The sequence below is a fragment of the Myzus persicae genome, unplaced genomic scaffold, assembly GCF_001856785.1.
Source record: "Myzus persicae strain clone G006 unplaced genomic scaffold, MPER_G0061.0, whole genome shotgun sequence".
Taxonomy (NCBI): Eukaryota; Metazoa; Arthropoda; class Insecta; order Hemiptera; family Aphididae; genus Myzus; species Myzus persicae.
Genome location: NW_019102724.1, coordinates 79,506 through 102,357, shown reverse-complemented (window position 1 = coordinate 102,357; position 22,852 = coordinate 79,506). Strand labels below are relative to the sequence as shown.

The window sequence follows — 22,852 nt, the reverse complement described above, 5'->3', positions numbered from 1 at the left end:
AGAGGCAGGTATATATTAGATGTACAATTGTATGATATATCTAATATGTACATACACATAAATAGGCCTAACAAGTGTAAAACGAATATTAATTAAATTGTATGTAACCGACAGGAGGTTTATATGTAGGCGCTTTAGCAACAGGCCGTCTGTTGATTCAACCTGTACGTATTATAATATCTGTTGAATATAATATACGTATATTTTATTTAAGGCACGGTGGTTCACCCATCACTGACGTTTTCCGTTCTACTTGACGATTGTTTCTTAAATCTCGGGATTAGTCGGTTTTGTATTATTTTAACGCATCTATATATATTATATACAATATATTTATTTATATATAAGCTCGTCGCACTCTGTTTATTTGTCGTTGCTAGTGTTTAAGAAACTTTTGTGTAAACGGTCATTTGTTTAAAAGCTGCAAATCTTGAAAAAATATTCGTCGTGAAAGGAAAAAAGAAAGAAAAAAGAGACATTGTGTACTTACAAACTAAAAGTGCAAATATATCAAACTTCAATAGGAAAAGTTTGAATAGAAACGTTAATAAATATAAAGAAAAAGAAGAACAAGAAGGAAAAAAAAATGTTTTCTGTTATGACGGTTTTCGGAGGACCTGCGAACAATACTTTTTTTATTTTTTTGCCGATTGTCGACGGTCGCGTCGTATTCGTTTAGTCGGAAGGCGGTGGCGGGTTTAAGCAATCGCGTTTTCGTGCCGTGCTCGGAGGAAAGTTCGCGTCATGTTATGTTATGTCGCATTATATTATAATATATTATATTATACAATTTTTTATCGCATTAATTGCGGACCCATTTGTTTTGGTTAATAACCTATTATCGTCAGAGACTGACACACACACACAGACACACCCCACCTACACTTCCACAATATTCTACACTTACACATATCCACTATTACGCGGAATCACCAGGTGGGTGTGAGGTGGCGGAGAGTTTGATGTCCGTGTGTACGTGCGTCCCGCTCGTGTGCGTGTGCGAGCAAATAGGTACATGCCGCGGGCGGAGAGCGCCTCCCCGCCACCGATGGGCGTACCTGTGTGCTCGCCGCGTGGCGCATGCGCGCAGGTCGGCGCGTCGTCGACGCCGCCGACCGCGGCACACACACCGGACCCCGTTCGGGCCGACGCCGTCGCGACCAGTGCGATCAGAGTCCGCATCAGTACCGGATCTTCTCCGCTACACTCCGACGCGCGCGGCACACACCACTTTTTCTCTTTTTCGTCTTTTTTATTTTATTCTTTCCCCTTTCGTTTCTCGTTTTCTGTCCACGCACGCAAACCTAACGGCTAGCCCTCGCACATACACTCAAACACACACCCACGCAGCACACATCAACAAACACAAACCATCAGTCGCCCGCCGAGACCGTCGAACGTCCACGACCACGAGACACCGGGCAGGTGCTCCATCACGGCACTACGGTATAGCACGGTTTGCATATACTGATATAATAAAATAGTAACGCATACGTCCTCGCGCGACTTCAAAAGCGCGACGTCGACAGCCGCAGCCGATGCGATCGTCCGGTTGACGACGACTGGCTGGTCTAGTCCGCGTACCCGACGCCGCCATCGTGTTTGCCGCCCGGCGGGCCCCGGTCAACGCGCCATCAGCAATCACGTACTGCTACACGTACCCGGGGGCACTGCACGTAGCCGGAGAGCAACAGCCGCCACCGTTGCGGACTTGTTGCGCGCACTGTTGCTCGCCCGCCGCCGCCTGCACCACTGCCGCCGCCACAGCAACAGCCGCCGCATACCACCACGTATATCAGCACCAGCATCAGCCGCCGCAACCGTTGCATCAGTATCAGTTAGCCGTCGCCGTGACGCCGCAACCCAAGACGCCGCACGCCGGTGGCCAGCTGTACCACTTACAGGCCAACAACACGTATCTCCCGCCGCTGCAACTTCAGCGACCGGCGCAACAGTACGCGGAATCCGTCACGACGGCACCACCGACGGCCACCATCGCCACGCCGGCAGCGGACGCCGTGCAGGACGACGTGGAAATGGTGAGTGTCGATGACGCCGCGGCGAGATTATAGTATTATGTATTACGTTCATGTCCTCTCGGTCGTTTTTACTCGCGTCGTCCTTGCGCACCGAAAATTGTCTGTCGCCGTCCGTCCGTCCGTCCTTGCGCCGTCTGGCCTGCCGACAATCCCCCTACCCCTCCCATCAAACGGGTTCGCATAATATGCTCTCTGTGACGTTTTGAAATCCCGAAACCGTTTCATTAGTGCACAACAATTTTGTAAAAGATGACGACATGTGATATTGTAGCAATATTGTTATTTATTAATTATTATTATTAATTACTCGTGATACGTGTGGTACGTGCGTACTCATATTATATACATCTATATATAAACATTGAACGTTTTAGTTTGTTTGACTTTGCTTTGCCTTCGTTCGTTTAACTTGCAGGATGCTGTCGGATATATTTCATCAGATGATTGACGAGGAAATCCTTCTCTTTTAAATTCGTAAATATTTTCTCGACGATACTTTTTTGTTTTGTCGCTCGAACTTACAACAGCATGGTAAAACTGCGGTAACATTTATGTGCGCTCTACATTCATGAATTTTGTATTTTCAATAAGCCCACAGAACTGCACTTTTTGCGGCGGAATTGTAAAAACTATACGCACTCGGTCATCGTACATTTTTTATTACCCAAGAATCGAAATTTTGATGTAAAACCGCTGCCGTTGTTGGTACCATATAGAGCTCGAACATATTCTGCAGATTCCATCAATTTTGTTTAACAATACTATATTGCGTATCATTATTGTTATTATTTTGTCCTTTTTTGTTTTTAAACCTACCAAAACATTGTTAGAAAATATGTGATTTTTAATTCACGTGGTTGATTTTGTTTGGGCAAACAGTAAAATCATTTAATAGAACATTCTTTTCGAGTTGATTTGTTCAAACCGCTCAAGGTTAATATATAATAATTAATAACTGTTGATGCTCATCAATACCTTCGCGAGCGTTTATGTTTTATTTAAAAAGTGTTATCTGTACATATGTATACCTGCAGCAGAAATGGCATGATCACAATTCAATTTTTGTTATCAAAGCGATTATTTCGACTTTATAGTTATTTCGCGCGTTATTAATTTAATATAATATAACAATATAATGTTGTGGAAACGGTGCGTCTTTCGAAATTGGAATTCCATGCCTTTTGAGAATGTTCGGGTAATAAAACTGCGTGTAGGTATATAGTAGTACTCTCGTATTGTCGGTCGTTCGATATTTAATATTAAATCTCTTCGATTCTCATTGTGATTATTTGTGTTTGTACATAGTAAAGTTGTTGGATTGATATAATATAATATATTTATGTGTGTGTGTGTGTGCAGTAACCCACCCTGTTAACGGCGGACCACCCTGTATATACGTTTCAAATGTAACGTTTGATATCTCGAAAAGCGCCTCTATAATAATATGCTTAATTGTCATGGTAGTATAGCGCGTTGTTATCATATAATGTCATTAAGTTTAATCACATGACTTACAGTATAACCCTGTAGGTTGTAGTTACACGTCTAGAGTATATGGGAATTTATATACCCATGGTATACGTGCACATATTTTTTATTTTTTAAAACCACGTAATAATTTTGATTCTGTCGGGGCGGCGGCAGAGAGGGTTGATCGGATAAGCGATACCTTTATATTCTATATGTATACACCAACATAATCATATTAGGTTCATGTTAGTATAATAGCGCGAGGTCTGAAATTCGCGTGCGGTGGGTGGTGCGGCGGGCTTAGTTAAAAAATGAGTTATCGTAAGTAGGTATACAAGTGTGTATAAAAAAAAATTTACCCGCTGGTGACGCGTGAAGTTGACGTTTTTAAAATTAAAACGATATCGGTGCGTGGCGACCTAGGTAAAATCGAACGCACGCCGTCGTCTCCCCAAGTCTCTTTTCAATATTTTATTATGATCTCGAGATTTCCGTTTTCTCGCCAGCGATCCGTAACTTAACTACACCAGCTATAATTATTCGACATATATTTAATTTTAACAGCACAAAAACAAATCGTATATGAATAGGTACAACACAACCTTCCGTGGTACATTTTTTGCAGATACCACATATTCACCTCCACCATCGTCATAATTACCTATTCGTTCTGTTCTATGCTCATAAAATCTTTATCATTTATTGTACACGTCCATAGAATATTATATCCGTCTGAAATGCGCCGCACGAATTCAATTCGTCGCCGCCGCCGTGTCGTGTCCTCGTCCTCCGCCGTGACCGCCGCCGCCGCCGCCGCCACCACCACTAGCACCACCGGCGGTTACCCGCGTTCTACCGCATCCTCTAGCTCGTCATACCCATTACCGGGTAACCGGTAATTTTCGTCCGAACGTAATACCTTTAATGTGTATTATATATGTGTGTGTACTTATGTACTTGCACGGTGTAATTTTCTACTACGACGGTCATTACGTGAGGCGGTGGTTCCTCTCGCGTGTCTCTCGGGACCGCGGGAATCTCCACCTCGCCCCGGTATGCCTTCGGTCGGTACTCTGAATCTGATGGTGGTGGTAGGGGTGCAGGCTGAGGAGGGTTCGGTGTTTAATGTTAATCTGCTCGAGATCACGGCCGTCCGATGCCTCGTGATATTCCCCCGCCTCGACTCGACCGTCTAGGTACTTAGACGGCGGCGACGAACGCGCCAAGGTGAACGCGCGCACAAAGTGTGTGCCCGGTGCCCCTCCCCCTCGCCACCGCGGTCGCGTTAGACCACTTCCATATTTCATTTTGGGTTTTTGTTTTTTTTTCTATTCTTTTCTAGTGCACGCCCACCGACCGTAATAATAATAGTAGTTACGAGAGATAATAGTTTTTCGTAACGATATCCAAAAAATGTATGTATGGGTTGGTTGGTATCGGTTTAAAATTAAAAAAAAAACTTTTCAAAAATCGCGTGAATACACAAAATAATACCTTTGTACGAATAAATGTCTGATATGTGTGTATAAATAAGTGGGTGTAAGTATATTACAGGTATTTAATTTCTCGACCATCAACGAAAACTTGATTTGATGCTTTTGGTTTTTGGTTTGAAACTTTGATTTTCCGTTTAAGTGTTTACTAATGGTAGTTGATTGTAGATAACAAATATTTGGTTTATTTTTTCACTGCTCGATCCACTTCTGGTAATTATATCTGAACAATAAGTGATTAATATGTAAATACTAAGACACATTGATTCTAGTCGATCTAATATGTTTAGTTCATTTGTATGGTACCTATATAAAAGGTATGTTTTCATTTTCACTTTCCGCTACATTATAATAATATAGTTTTTGAAAAATCTGGTTTGGAATTTTTCGTTTTTATGATTAGCAGTATTGCGACCGGTTTAGGTAATAGTTTTTAAATAAGTGCATGTTTAAAAAAAAATATAGTATGGCACTATGAAACAACGTTCAGTATAATAAGCTCCTGAAAATCATGTTCTATAAAAATGTTGTTACGTCATAACGTTATTGTTTGTTCGTCATTTTATATTAATTAAAAATATCCTTCGTGTAATTATTTAATCCATATACTCTCCAATGTTGTTTAAATACATAACATTTACATCTTAAAACAATGAGTCGTTAAATTTATGAATGAGCTCTAATTTAGTTATTGAATTCAATGCCTACGGTAGTATAATGGTATGTTATGTTTTATTATTTATGTAATTATATGTAACTTGGACTGGATCGTACGAAAATAATAAAATAATTTTCGTTTCCCTTATAGTATACCCGTTGGTAAAGATAGTATTTATTTATAGCTTTAAAACATGGTTAGACTTGTAATGTCAATTTCACTAAAAACACTAAGGTAAATTAGAAATAATAACTTTATGTACCTTGGTACTTATTACTTGTTATTTACGTATTTGTTTAGGATCAAATATCATGCACTTACAAATCTTAAAATAATTATATTAACGAGCGAATCCGTGAATTACTGAATAAATAGGTACGTTAAAAAAAATAGTGCAAAGGAATTTTACTTTTAAAAATAAAATTATCCAATCATAAATATAATGCATATATATACACCTATTGTGAATTTTTAAATGCTCATATAACTGCAGGCTTAAAATTAAAATGTCAAAAAGCCTATGTAGGGTCCTAGATAACCTTACCTTACCTCTCCTCATGTGGTGATATTTCACTATAATATTAAATAGTTTTAAAAATATTAAAAAACACTATTTTGAACTTAAAATTTTCTTTTATAATCATGCTATAAACATGAGATTAAACATTCGGGTACGACGTCTTCTTAAATTTGTACTAGATTGATTTGAAATGTTTTCTTGTGTTTATTTGAATAGTATTATTGTTTATTACTATTAGATATATTTCAGGAATGCTACTTGTACAACATTTTCATCCAGACACTTTTTGTCTTTGTGTCTTGCCATTTAAAATTACAAAGTGATCAATTATAAGCATTCCCTAAGATTTATAAGCTACAATTTTAATTATATAAACTATTAGGCATTTCTAAAAATGAAAATTTCACAACTTAAATACTTGTAAAGGCTTAAATATTTTATATATATTATACTATAAATTATAAGACATAATATTATACTACGTTTGAAATTCAGAATCGAATGGCTATACTACATCGAATTTTTATTGGGCGTATTTTTATTTTGGATTAGACTATGGTTGCATCGGTCGATAATTTATTAAATTAATGTATTACGATTTTTGGTTGAAAACATGCTTTTACATCTATCAGTTTCATATCTTATTAGGATAAGCATTACAGAGATAACTTTATAAAATAGTATTTACCAAATAAATATTTCTATACGTTGAATTTTTAATTATTTTATCTGTCATAATGCAAATACATACTAAATGTGGCTTATATTTAAAATTTACAATAATACATAATGCGTTTAATCGTTAATTACTAATACAATATTGGCGATCTGGATAATCCTGTCATTTTAAACAAAACTTTAATTTCATAAAAGTGAAAAATTGTTAATTTGCTTTTATATTATAAAGATTAAGTTCTTATTAGTATGAATCGCTTGATAGGTATCTTTTTTTTAAATAAACAAGCCAACTACGATTAGTTAAAATACAAGTTCTTTTTTCTTCAAATAATTGTTTCAGAGTTTTCGAAAGGGCTAACAATTTTTGATATGTTTATGTCAATAATCTTGTTTAAAATCACACGTTGAATTATACGTATTTTGCATATATATCGATTTATTTTGGGTGCAGTTTTTACGAGTTTTTTTCCAATATCATACATCGAATTTGCAGCGACCACTATTTTTGAATATTTGTAAATGCCCACGACCCATTCCAAATCAATTTTAATCTAGTTTTTCACACTCATAAAACTCGTTTCTTTATATTACCCTCGAGGCTTGATCCACCTAGAGATATGAGTTGGAGGTTATGATTTTTCGTATGTCTAATACGACCCATGGAAGGTATTTTTTAAATTTGAAATGGTGTTCTCATGATTAGAATATATATATTTGTGTGTATAGTATATACTTCACAGGATTACTATCATTTAAAATTCAGACATGTCATATAGGTATAAAAAATCAGATGAGTTTTTGTGACTAAACGTTTGCTGTAATCTTGGGCTGGAGCTTAGGCTTTTAGTCACCGACTTTAAATGTTACAACGTTCGCACTCGCCACGCCTTTATGCTTTTATGTCCAGATTTACGTCTGAAAAAGTTTCATATTTTATTTAAATATTAAGTATCATTTATAGATAGTAACAACATGATTGTAAATCGTTATTATAACGAACGGCGGGCGGTCAGTGTTGGTGCTCGGTTGACGAAAGAATCCGATTTTCGATTTCCCGGGCATTTTTCGCAGCCATGCGTTATTATATATTATTATTATCACGGAGATTGCAGGCTAACGGTGCGGAGGCAATAACTCACACGATCGCGACGGGGAGGGGGGAGAGATGGAGTTTTAAATCAAAAATAGCGGTGCACCCGGAAAACTCTCGCTTATATATTAATAACGGCCGTATATTATTTTGATATTTTTCGATTAAAAATTTCAAACACTGCAGCGGTAAATCAGTGGAAAGCCCGCCAAAAACCGGTTGACAGGAATGCGGGACCTCCGTCGTGTCGAGCATAGGTCATGGATTTAATAAAATCGTGGTCGACGCGGTTGTTGTCAGTTTGTCACATGGCAGCCTGCTGCTGCATATTATATACGGTTATCTCTAAGAACCCACTCATTAATGGCGTGGCTCAATAATAGATATCATATTTTCATAGTTGGTGTACGTCCACTGCTGTGCACCTGTATAACGTCATCATCACCATGTGTTTGATTACGACCGTCTCGGTCAGTGATGTGTCGATGCTCTTCGTTTCCCTTCTCATTCATGCACACGGCGGGTCGATGGTTTTTGAGGAATAAGAATCTGAGTGGAAAAAAGGCTATTTTCGATTCGCCTATTCCGACCAGGCGTAATAACGACAATCTCGTAGAAGGATTGATAATAGGATTTTTTTTTTCGTCGATTATTTTTTTTTGTATTCCGTTTCCTTCCAATTGTGTGTTTATATACATGTATTCGTGACGAACCGTGCGACCGACCGCGCGCGCGCCCCCCCGCAGTCTTGGAATGAATGGTGGTGGCTGCCGTGTAACGAATGTATCGGCGGCGGCGGTGCGACGTGCCTTGACCAGTCGTCGTCGTCGTCGTCGTTGTCTTCCACGCATAAAGACCGGTTCCCGGGCTCGGCGCAGTCAAGGTGAACCGGTCAATAGCCCCGGCGTGGAGGTCCTTGACTCTCCTCCGCTCGGCAGTGGTGGCGGGGTCGTTCCAGAGAGAATATAATCACTTTCTTCAACAACAGTGGAAAAAATATAAAATAAAAATAAGACGCCGTCGTTTTTTATTATTATTTTTTTTTTATCCTCCCCACCGCCCGCTCGCCACTACTTCCTGACTCCCCCGATGGAAATATGCGCCTTGCGGTGACTCATACACAAAACGCGCGCTTTTAAAAATAGTATCGTATATTAATTGTGTATATAGTTACCCGGCCTGTGAGAATTTCGTTTTTCCGATCGTCGTTGTTGATGGTCGAAGATAAACCATTATGATTATCGCGCGCCCTAGATCGCGGTCGCGTATATTTCACGGGGTTGAAACTTTTCCGACCGCACCGCTTATATGCGGGGGTGGTGATTATACCTGCCGGCGGTAGTATAGCTAGGACGAAGGACTCATCCTATTTGCAGTCACTAACGTCGTTAACGTCTTTACGGAATCGTGATCTCCTCTTGTGTACTTCCACATAATATTATTATTATTATTGTTGTTGTTTAACGGTGGCGGCAACGAACGGCCTCCCCTTCCATCCTCTCCTGACACTTTGCCGTACACTATTTTAGTTGTCTACGACGTACCTATGCTGGCGTATCTATACATTGTTATATACCTACGTGCGCGTCTGCGTGTAATTTTTTTTCATTCCCATCCATACTATAATACATGCTCCTTGTATTACTCTGCGCGCAGGACAAAGAACTTCCAAGTCACGGATTCCTGACCGGGCACCGGTCCGTGACTGCCGCTGCCGCTACGACGACCGTCGACTCTTTGCAGTCGACGTATTTCTCTCCCCCTCTCAACGCTGCCGCCAACGTCATTATAATTATTATTTTTACTATTATTATTATTGTGATCGTTGTTGTATTCTCGCCGCCACAATTAAACGAAACCAGACGTGTGATAATACGAGTTGGTCGTCACAGCGCCCGAGAATGCGTTCGTTTGTCGTTGAACGTTATCTCAGTTCCTTATCGTGGGTATATATAGGTTAGCGTGCGCCGGTTTTTCGATAATTCTCAGGCCGTCGCCTTTCGGAATTCGTCAGCGCTGTTACTCGCTATGATTATAATAGCACCTTCCTATACAATAATATTTTCAAATATTCGCGCTAAAAGTTTATGATTATTGTTCTTAGACATTCGAACTTCTCAATGACATTGCAGAGAATGTCAAGGAAATGCCTACACGCGCATTTTGTTGTGTGTCATACACGCACATAATATACTAATTACTTAGCAAATTTTCTTTTCGCATTTTCAATTCAATTTTGAATTGTTTTAGGTGTTAAAGTAAATTTATCCTTTATCAAACTAATAATCGACAGCAACTTGGCCCTACCGTCGGTTTTTAATAAAAATATTTTAATTTTAAAGCGAGTTCGTTAGTGATGCTGTCCATACTTCATTTTATAGTTTATTTGAATAAATATTATCATTATGATAAATATTTTACTTAAGCTGTATGTTGTGCTTCAAATTGTGACTTAAACACAGCTATTATTGTATGTACCCTATGCGCCATTTGTCGATATGTTTTTTTTTTTTTTTTGATTCACGTGATTGTATTAACGGCCGATTGCAGTAGTAGTTATTTCAGTGTATAGTGTAAAAATATATCTCACAAGTTTTTTTTTAATTTAAGATTATGTTGTTTCCACTTTGACGTGGTTATTTGCTCTTGCGTGTTTTTTTCGTTTTAATCAATTTGATGTGTTTTTATTTAACACGAAATTACTTATCTTTTTTTATTTTACGTAACTACGTTCTTTTTAAATATCATTGTAAATATAGTAATATCAATTGACATGAACAACGGCTGTAATAATGTAAGACAACCATTGAACATGGATTTATTTATTTTTGTATGTGTTCCTGCAGAGTCCCATAAAAAGTGCCTAACGATGTTTTATGGGTGTTGAAAAAAAACTCGTAACGCTACGGTATATTACGTGTTCCTGTATAGTTTGTGATGGTATACCTATTCAAATCAAATTTTGTATTAATACTTCGAATAACTAATAAATATAAATCATCTGAAGTATTTTACAGCGATATAACGAGCCACTTGTATACTATGTTCGCGTACCTCACATTAAACCCATGCCAAACTCAGCTTTAAGTCTTTCCAGTAATTTAACTATAATATATATAAATGTGATTGATTTGAGTCTAATACTTTATCCTGCGGGTGACCGGGTGGTCCACTCGTTGAACCGTTTCTCTGGATGTAAAATACAAATTTTACTTTTACTACCTACTTAGCTCGTTCATGTATGTAGTTTAATCTTAGTTGACATCTATTATTAAATGTACGCAGTGAATGTGTATATATATGTATGTTTGTATGTATGTATATATGTATATAATATTGTATTTGTATACATATAATGGTGAGAGGTGACGATACTAGAAAGTGTTACCACCACGGCGAAGGTGACGGAGATAGGGTTGGATTTAACATGAATATGTTATTGTGTGCCCGAATCGTCTGCAGGTTGTGCCTGGGTGTGGAGTAGAATGGTTGGTGGGAATCGTGTGGGTGCGGGGTGGAAGAGCGCGTTAAATTAATGAACCCCGCCATCGCTTCAGCCACCTCCGACGACTACGATGACGGTGGTGGCAAGAGAGGAGTGGGCAAGTTGTGTGGGGATAATGGCGCTGTCACTCGGCCGTATCATTAGACACGTCGTGCGACGTCAATGCGACGTATAAATTATATGTATATATATAATAAAAGTACATATACATACACATACACACGCCACAGACGTGCATTGAACTCCCCTCATGCGATTTTTGGCTGGGTATGTTTGTAGGGGTGGGTGTGTGAGGTATAGTGAGTTCTATAGAGCAGCAATAGCAATAGATGATCACAATAATAGGACTGTACATGGCTTGTCGAAATCAGAAAGTTAAAACGCGTCGTCCGAACGAAGCCGCGGCCGGCCAGTAGATAATTATAATAAAAAAAACCCCTTTTTGTTTATTTAGTATCTATATTAAATATATATATATATATGCAACTATAATACACATTCGCGCACACTCGCGTAAGTTCCTAGGTACCATCAATAACCACGCGTTCGTATTTATATATGTATATATTATATTTACACGGGGGGGTCACCGGTGCCATCGGCCTTTCGGGCTTAGAGTAGGGCCGTTAAGGTATCTCGCATCACCTGAGACCTCTGTGTTCAACGATTTATATCCCTTACGAACGTCCCCCGCCGGCGATCGTAGACCGCCGGGGTGGTAGAGTGGGGATATGTATCGGTGGGGTGCCGCTTGTTTATTACCACCCTGGCTGCCCCGATGTTTCCATAATAATAACAATAATTATTATTCATTGGTTCGGCTGCGGTCAGTTTTTTATACCAACATCCTCTGCTACCTCCCCATCTACCCAACTCTCTGTCACTCTCCCCCTTTTCTCACCTCCTCTTTGCAGTCTCTTCTCCACGAGCGTTATACGACCCTTTATACACATTTTTAAAGTGTGTGCGTACATGTTTTATATTATGTACATATTATTTCACTCTTTACCGTAAAAAAAATGTATACAAATTCGATACGTTTTCCTATAATCTAAAAGATGAAATATCTTTTTCGATACGTTACGATGTAATGTTATTTTGTTGCCGCGTTAAGAGGAGAATGCGATCCAAGAAAAACACCTCCATATGCACCCTTATAGAGTCATATATATATATATATATAAGTATACCCTCTAAAATTGTAGTATTATTTTATGACGGCTTGAGCAAAAAAGTACCCGTCACACACTTCGGTTCTATTGCAGTTCTTTGCCTCTTTGCCTGCCCTGTCACACTTGGCGATTTAAATTTATTAATAATAATTCGACCTGCAACAACCTTGTTATTTTTGTCCCTCCTCAAGCGGTATGTCTCGTCTTTTCTCAAAACTGTTGATTGGACTGATTGGAATATATTACAAAAAAAAAAAAAACTGACGATAAACAAATAATCTGAAATGTATAATAATATGCACTATACGAACTTGCGATTCCTTGCAGGGCCATTGACCAGACAATAATGGCGTTCGGTAAACGTACAATCGATTTAATAATTCACTTCCGTCACTGCCACACGTCAATACGTCGAATTACCTCCAATATGTATCGCCACCACACCACCTCTGTATACTCATCCGTATACTCAGCCCGCCCTATTAAACACGTTTCACGTGCGTGCGTGCGTACACGGGCAATCAACGTTAATGACTTGTTGATCCTTGTCGACGGTTCCAACGTGTTTACTGTACTATATTACATACCTATACCCGTAGGTATATTTCTGTTGGAGTACGTGTTCGCGCTCTGCCGCTCGCGCCACCGGAAGAAACGTCGGAAATCTTATGGAAGGGTTATTCAGTTTGAATTCGACCGGAAACGCTCCTCGGGGCTTGTGGACGGAGCGTATTGGGGTACAGAAGGGTTACCATGGGTAGAGGCAGCCGTGAGGAGATTTTGCCGTCGAAGACGTTTTGCGAAATGCACTAAACATAGACATACTTATATAAATGTAAACGAATTTACGTAGTACATGTGTTTGAGAATACTACGCCGCTTGCGCACACTTTTGTCGAATCCCTAAAGGACACGAGGTACTCGAGAATTAGTGTTTTTATAGGCGCGCGTACGACCCGTGTTTCCAGTGGAGTGTTGCAGTTGCCCAACTGTGATAAAATATCGACTAATCGTTAAAAAGTTTAAACGTTAAAAACTTTTGAACTTGGTTTGAAGCAGAAAAATTACTTTATTTTATCCTCGCCGTCGCGCATTTGTGTATTTTTAACAATCGAAACTACCGCCGTTATCGTTGAGGTTGTGTCGCTGTTGCTGTTTTGTACCTATACATAATACACGGGCGTACCTATGTTTCGCGTTTTATTATAATTTGTCGTCGGAACGATATTGTAATATTTTACTCGGCGTTCGTTTAGTGCAATAATAATAATAATAATAATAATAAAAAAAAAAATATACGTCATTGTACACCGTGCATTCAATTTTTCCAGCTCCGTTTTTTTTTTTGTAGCTTTTTATCGTTATACGACTACATGCATAATTAATAATATTATATCGTGTTGGATATCACGCTCGCGCGCTCACGCTCGCTGAAATATAGTGGTGCTAATCATCAAACTCGCGTGCAGGGTTCCACCAAAGTTTCTTGGCCATCAATTTTAACGTCTGATTCGATTCAAATGTAATTATATACGCCTTGCCAGAGTTCCATAATAGTTAAGTCAAACAGTCAAGTTATTAACTCGATAAACTGAACGCGATGCGTACGTGGAGATATTTGCTTATATAGTACTAATACGCGGCGAGATTTAACCGCCGGGCCGTATAATCTCATTTCCCATGTGTTATTCCGTTCGTCGGATGCGAGGTTAGTAAAATACTGTACCTATGTTGGCAAAATACGCATTTATAAGTTCGTTCGAAATCACCGTTTTTACTTAGTTGTAATAGTCAACGTGCGCATTTGCGTTCTTTATTCTACCGCGTGGTGTCGTCGTTGATGTTTATTTTATTTAGTGAAGACGCATTATATGGACGTTCTGCCGTAAATCGCGTGCCCTAAAATATAGCCGAGATTGAGTGTTTCGAAATACGCACAGCATATATACAACAATATGATATAATTGCGGTCTTTACCGCCACGATAAACTATGATACACATGATAATACATATTATAATAATCACATTTGACTTCATCGAAAGCTACTCATCAGCTTTTTAAAGCAGTCCTTAGGGCCACACCGCATACGGCAGGCGTAGCTGCCCCGATCCACCACAGTCGTAAAAAATCGTACCTATCTAATTTCTAAAATATTATCATATAATTGGCGCCAATCACCTCCATCGATCCCGTATTAAATATAATGCAATACTATGCTATGCGCGATGTTTAAGTAAGTTATATCCGTTGTATATAAATAATAAATATACATATATATATATAAGTAGGTAATTTGTATTATGGTCTAAATCTATTTTTATTCAAAAAATGAATTAAATTTTATTTAAAATGAACATATTTTAATGTTATTAATTTATGTATACATAATTATGTTGAGCCAGAATAATGAAACCGCGCTCTGTGCATGCATTCTATTAGCTATAGACTGCTGCATATTATGTTTACGTTTAACTGCGTATGTTATTATATAATATGATGACGTTATTCTTAAACCGCTTAAGACGTGGCAACAACAATAGTAATGTATATAATATATCTACATGCTATATATAGCCAGAGTTTAGTAAAAATTACAAAATACATTTTTTGCTAATTTTTAGCCTTTCAGTTTTTAAGTTTTTAAGTTTTAATTTTTCAAATTACTGTATTATGCATTATTAATAAAATATTTTTTGTTGAGTATTTACGAACATTTAATATTAAACGAGTATTTATAATAGTTAATTAAATATGACTTATCAGTACCTTCTTGTTTACAATTTTGATTGGTCGAATGGAGTGCCACAAGGCATCGGAATCGTGCAAAATTATGTTTCACTATTCTAAAATAATGAGTGCTTTACATTAAAATAATCTCCCAGTGTATAATATAGTCGTGACGTCTGTTGTTTAGGTTTTTTTTTCATGTTTCGGAGTTTTTATTGTTTTTTTCGTGAGATTTTTCAATTCACTAAACGTTCACAACTTTTTACTCAATATAATCGACCGACTATAGTAGTATTCAACTGCTGACGAGGTCCTTTTTCTTGTTTTTTTTTTCAATACGCGTAAACACTGGTAATCAGACGGAAGTCCCATAATAAAAATACAAAAATGTCATGTTGTGTGTGGAGTCCGTTTATTTTTTCTGGAATCGTATAATGTTTTTTAATCATGTTCAGAAAAATCTTTTATTATGTATTACTGCCTTCGAAGTACAAGTTGAGGAAGATTGGAAGTCTAAGAAGACATATAATGTATATAAAGGCACATACATACTGTTATTGGTGCAGTACAATGTACATATTATATATACCTCTGTACCTACTGTATTATATTCTATGTTGGCGTTTTTATCATTCATTAATATTATATTATTAATCTGTTTGAAATATAGATAATTTGATATTTTTTCTCTACTTAGGAATAATTTTTATAATTTGCATTACAAGTATGATAATGATGAGGAAAAAAAATATATCATAATCGTAATAGCATTTTCCACCTAATTCGTTTATAATCGCGTTTTATTAAGAAAAAATACTCGCTTTAGCGCGTACTTCGCTCATAGTTATGGCAAAGCGGGATGCGTCGAAAGAGATTCTGATGTAATTGCTATTGGAGCCGGCGTGTAGATCGCCGCAGTTGAGTCCGTGTGTATATATTTATATTTAAAATATTTGTGTTTGTACAATTTTATGTATTATTTTCCCCCGTCCGCTGTCGGACGAGAGATGTTCCGCCTCAAAAGGATTCTGAAGGGAACAAAAAGACGGCGGCGTTCAAAGAAACGTTGTTTTATGTACGTTTCTCCGTTCAGCGTAAACCAATTAATAAGCGCATAAAAAGTATTGCCGACGTGTTTTCATTTTATTATGTACAACAGCACAAACGTTCTTTCACAAATCAAATACAATCTTCCTATAGTCTCTTTATATACATATATATTTTTTTTTTACTTTTACTTTAAATTCTTTGTATTTTTGCTCCGTCCTTCGTGATCAGTTTTTAGATTTCCTCGTGGGCGAAGAGGCTATGTAACGTAGAAAAGCTCTATGCAAGCTATCCCCTGTCTCGCCAAACCTCTGTCGTACGCGTCACCCGTGCGTGTTGTTTTAATGAATTTCAAACCTATTGACAGGCCTGAATCGTCCTTTTAAGACTCATTGAAAAATATTACATACCACTATAATATAACAGGTATTAGGTCTATGTACGAGTGTCGGTTTGTGTTTTTCGTTTTTTGATATTATATATAAACAAGTTTGTTGAATTTTTTTTTTATTTTTCCTATTCCCCTCCCTCTCCCTCCAAACTACGTATGGAAAAATTAACCAATTGCCCCCAAAATTATATTATAAGCAACAACCGTCGACCATAATTCAACACCTAGTTTAAAATAGGGGAAGAAAATAAATGACGGAACGACGATATAGCATGGCTATATGGAATATTAGTATAAAATTATGAAAAATAGCAAAAAAAAAACATAGGTGTGATAAAAAAATAAATAAAATATTTTTAATAATAATAACAAGTGTCAGTTAACTGTCAAAAAACAATTTAAATAACAAAAAAAAAAAATGTCTTCTCTTATCCAACAAAGTTGTATTGTCTATTTGTATGCAAAGAATTCTTTTTTGGCTTGACCTAATTAAAACAAAAACCAACGGCAGCACCAACCAAACCTAATATCTGAACTAGGCTTCGATATAGATATTGTGGTTTTTAAAGTTAGCTAGTATACCTACTAACAATGTACTGCAGACTCACAACTACCTATATAATATACGTAGATATTAAAGTGGGTGCTGCTGGAAAAAATACCAAAATAAAAATGAAAATTATCAATTTAAATACGTCACTTGTGCGCGAGCTTGGGTGTATGGTTGTGATGTGACAATTCTCTTTATAGCCATTTGTGTGCGTTATTTGTCTAGTTTTATGGTTAAACGACGAGACACTGAGAGCGCTCATACATATACATAATATACACGTGGTTAGTATCCTCCCCTGTGATTTGGCATTACTATTACGCGGTGCCACGGAAAAACGGTTACATCCGGCTTTATGATGGCGTACTTATATATATATATGTGCGTACACACGCTCGTGCGTATATATGTGAGAGCAATAGCGTGTGCGGTGTAGAAGAGCGCGGGGGAAAATAAAATAAATTTACCGGCGATTTGTTTCCTCTTTCCCCTCTCGCGTTGCGACCGTGGTCCCCGCACGATTTGTATATTACGTAACTTCTATAAATGTATGTACGTTTATTTATTTATCAACGTATGTGTGTGTAAATGAGCGTGTTTACAAATGTCTCTTATGCGTATATATTTTATTTACAGCGGACAGTGGAGCACTCCTGGTATACCTAACCTACGTGTAGTACACTTATTATAATATAATATTATATTATAGTTTACGTCGCCTCTCATAATAACTAATTTTGTGTTTTTGCACCCTCAGCTTTGTACGTGTACAACACAATTTTGAATTATGAAATCGTAAACTGACTACACGACGTAGTACCACTGCAAACGGGTTATCGCTTTTATCGGTGAAAATACTCCCCCTGTGTAGTTCCTTATTTTTTGTTATTTTTTATTTCGTTATCGCCCGAACAGTTGGTTAAATATATATTCTTCGATTCACTATTTAACTCAATGACTCGCTTCAGAGTGTACAGCCTCAGAGTATTAAAGTAGAGCTTGCACATGCCTAACCAATGCAATATATATACATATTGCGTGTGTTTATTTTGTGCGGTTCTGAGACAGTTTAAGGGGACGGGGAAAAAAGAAAAACGTAGGGACCCCGACAGGTGTAATATGATTGATAGACCGCGGATTAAAATATATAATGGGATACTCGTGGCGGCGTGTACGGAACGCATTCGATTTGACGAGTAAAAAATTCACTTTTCAAAATACGTTCATGCATTATTCAGAAGCCTAAAAAAACGCGTCGAACGTAAATGTTGCTGCTGAATGTCTAACGCCACGCAGGAGTATACACGGTATTGTTTTACAAACAAAAAAAAAAAAAAAGAAACGTACGCGAACACCCACACATACATGCGCACTTGAGGAAAAGGAGAGAAAGAGAGTGGCGTTATGCACCCCCGTGAAATGGTATACAAACAAAGGGCGGATAAAACGAGGCGAAAAGCACTTTGTGACTGGCTGTAAATAATAAATGCGCCGGATTTCCTGGATTATGCGTCGAATTCTCCGCGGAGGAAATTAGCTTTTACCAAATTCTGAATTTTTACTCCTTTCGCTAGGTTTGGTGTTGGGCTGGGGGTCGGGGTAGGCACCCAAGAAGTGCCGAACCCCCTCGGTGTTTTCGCGAAATCGTGCACGACGCTAGCTGGAAGAACAACGTCGGATGTATGAATATATTCTTATTCCGCCGCATAATAACATCGTAACATATTCATGTATATTATTATTATACGTATATATATATATATATTATATGCATGCGTGTGATGTGTACTTCACCCCCGAGCGATATCGATCAATGTGTGTACGTTTAATACGCGTGCGAGTTTTTAATAAAATCACGTACGAACTCCGTAGAAATAATGGTTAAATATATATTATATCCATTAAAGGACTAGATTAAATGGAAATTTGTAATCATATATCATACCCGTGTGATAAATTGATGCCGGTGAATTTGATAACTCGGGTCAATACGCACGATGGTAGGTAGCTATTATATCCTAGAGTATTATTATTTATTATACGCTCAAATCGTCACATAATATAAGTCTAGACCTAGCTAAATATCATGTATATATACGTATTATTTTACAACTTAGTGCACCTCACAATTCCAGGCGTTTTGTCGTATGTACCTATAATAATATAATATGCTATTCGTATTTCTTTTCAGTTTTCTCTAATTATATATACCATAGCACCCTATATCATAATACTGATGTAAAACGGTGATCTCTAAAAAAACAACTGCTATCATATAATAATATGTTACATTATTCGTCAAAAACCCGAGTCAAGGTCGAATGAGTGCAGAACGTTTCGTTTTTAGTCACTTTTTAGAATATTTAGGTACCCACCACTGATTTTAAAATATATACGCGTGTAGTATGTACATAGTATATTGATACATTTTTCAGGATTGGTTCGTTCTGAGCCTTAACGAATCGCCAGACGGTTTGGACTGTCATATGGCCATTATTTTTCAGTAGCCCAGTTGTAGCTTCGACCGGTGTGTAATGTATTTTTACGGATTTTCCGCAGAAATCCAACTGGATTCGGACGGCTAGAACCTCCCCACGGGGACATGGATCAGACCACCGTCCCCTTATTTACTTTTCGGCGTCGAGACACGTTTTTTTTTTTCTTTACCTCAGTGTCGTTCGTTCGACATTTATTTTTTCTCCACGCCTCGTTTGGCCGAAACGACGAAAATCAATTTCGGGTTTGTGTGCCGTCGGGGAATAGAACGAATACGCCACCCGTGCCTCACCGGCCGATTTATCACTGTATACCGATTTACTATAAAAGAAGTTATATATATATATTATACTCTTTGACGATGAACATACGACAAAGCCGATAGATTCTTTACTCTTTTTTTTTTATTTATTTATATTTATTTTGCCCCGAGTCCGGTGTATCTATGGATATAAATATTATTATTATATTCGTTTATAGGGGAAAGGGGAATTAGGTTTCCATATGTCTTTGACATATTACGGTTTTGTGCGCGTCTTACTGCGTACACACTCGTCGCGAGTAAAAAAAAAAAATGAAAATAAATAACGAGGGTTTTTATATCTTCCAAGACTTGGCTCTGCCGGGAATCGGCTTAACCGTTTTTGCCTTCGTCCGGTCTTTGGCCAGGGTAATCGCAAAGACGGATCGAACAATTTTTTCGAACAAAGCACTCGAACTCTGCCACTCATATATATATGTGGACAATGTCGTTTATACTTTAATATTTTTATACCTTACTGTTTGCCATGTCTTCAGACGGCGCTCCGTATAGGCAATTCAATGGCATCACCGTCTTTGATCCGATGCCTCCGATATTGCGTATAATATCATCATTATACTTTGCACGGGGCGGTGGCGGCCGTTCACTCTGAATAGATCATCCCCGCTGATAGGTAATTTTGGTTTGTGATATCCTTCAATATTCGGAATTCTTGTAATACCCCTGGGAAACGCGGCTTTGCACTCCTTATATGCATAGTAATCATACGTACACGCGACCTTATTTATTGACTTTATATTATATCCTGCAGTAGGTACCGCAGAGATGCCGGGCGTATGTACTGCAGCTGACGTCGACCTCATTTATATAATATAAATTATAACGTATTATTATATTATGATTGGACAATAATGTATGTTTTATCATTTTTGTCTTGTCGATTGATTTAAAACCGTGATTTACGGAAAGAAACGATATTTTTGGTCACCGCTCTGGACTATTGCACTTATATATAACATGTTTGAAAAGCTAGTGGTGGTGAATATATTTTTCCCGCCCAATGATGGGTTTGATTTTTAACGCATTGTCCGATATCACTTCTCTGCAGTGTTCTTCGTTTATCCGGAGGCACGGACGTACGAACTTTTACAATGTATATATTCAGATATAAATGTACCTACCCGTGACTTTGACATGTAAAAAAACTTGGTGATTGAACAATAAAGCCTCTATAACAATTATTTCACCTAAATTGCGGATCGTCGGTGTATCATCATATTATGCGTATGAGCGTATCTAAAATAATATATGTGTGTGGTTTCGTTACATTTACTTTTGACTTAAGTGGCCTGCCTGTGGAAGAGAAAATTAAAACAAAAATTAGTTCATCGCGTATACTCTCCAGCAAGTCGTATATTATGATGTATACTGTCCGGTGTGATAAATGGGTGTAAGATTATATTATTATACTACTGTTGCTTTGTGCAGAAAACAAAATCGCCTAAGGTCAGACAACCATTGTCGTGTATATTATAAATAATATTATTTATTGGTATTTCTTCATTATTATCGTCGAGAAGGCTTCGAATTATATACGGACACTTGTTCGAATCAAGGACTATCTGTCATCGGTTCATTATCACGGATCGCCGAGCATCTTTTCGATACTAATCTTTGTGCTCCGCTGAGTCCGAAATCGGTGCGCGAGCGTGTCACGACCACTGCGGCAACGTCATCTGTATTATATATATACACTACACAGAGATCAGAAAATATCCTATAGCGTTCAAAGAAATATTATTTTTTTGTTTTTGCCTTGTTTGTTTGGAACATAAATCGCGAACACGCAACATTTTTATTGTCTGACCGCAAAAAAAAAATTCGATAGTTATAATTATAAATCTCACTGCGCCGCACGCAAAGTAAAACTTCAGTTGTAATAATAAAATACCAGGTATCTATGCACCGCAAAAGATTTTTCCTATTTCGTGTCGATGCAAGTATATAATATTTATAAAACTCGATTATGTGATACAATATTATAATATCATAACAATATATTGTATATTCTACCTGTTCCGATACTTTATACTATGGTATTTAGTGTATGATTCTTACTTTTTAATATTATTATTACCTACTTTCTTTATTTCACGATTTTTCATACTGGTCATGTCAGATCCACAATTCGTGTTTTCAATTAACCACTTCTCCTCCGCCTACTGCTGATCGTAAATATATAAACGGCGTGTGTCGCGAAGGGGAAAAACTTTAACGTTTTTTTAAGTTCTGCAGGGTACCAAAAAAGAAAAAAAAATTATAAATTATAAAAAAAGACCAGCATCCGGTGGCTGGATTTTGCTATAAAGTATATAATGTTATTTTATTTCCTCTCTGCTTCTCGCACGCTCGCACAAAGCCCTATTTAAAACTAATTACTCGTTCAAGAACTCTGTGTACCTATAGCGTAGTCTGCCCCGGTAAACGACATTTGCATAATAATAATAATAAAAATAATAATAATGATTACAATAAAACGAAACAAAAAAAGTCTCCTGTACAATATCCGGTCGTATAAAACTATTTTTAATTTTTAGAACTCACCAAAGTGACGTGGTCGGCGTGAAAAGCTCGGCTTAGCATTTGTTTTTGTCATCCCTCTTGTACATATATATTGTATTTTTTTAACGTATTTCAGACGAGATTTTAATTGACTTGTTTGGATGGTTAAAAAACTATTATTTATTACGAT

At 37.5% G+C, this 22,852-nt stretch overlaps 1 protein-coding gene across 11 annotated transcripts in view; it reads left to right on the top strand.

The window, feature by feature from the left end:
- LOC111033023 (polypyrimidine tract-binding protein 2) overlaps positions 1-22,852 on the top strand; it is a 181,438-nt gene that overhangs the window by 94,920 nt on the left and 63,666 nt on the right. Inside the window, exon 1 of one of the 11 annotated variants that reach the window (XM_022313577.1) lies at positions 1,145-2,039. The exons of the other annotated variants lie outside the window; for them this stretch is intronic. Within the exon in view, the coding sequence (XP_022169269.1) occupies positions 2,037-2,039 (3 nt within the window). The 5' untranslated portion in view covers positions 1,145-2,036. Of the gene's footprint in view, positions 1-1,144; positions 2,040-22,852 lie in introns of those variants that run through there. 11 annotated transcript variants of the gene reach the window in all.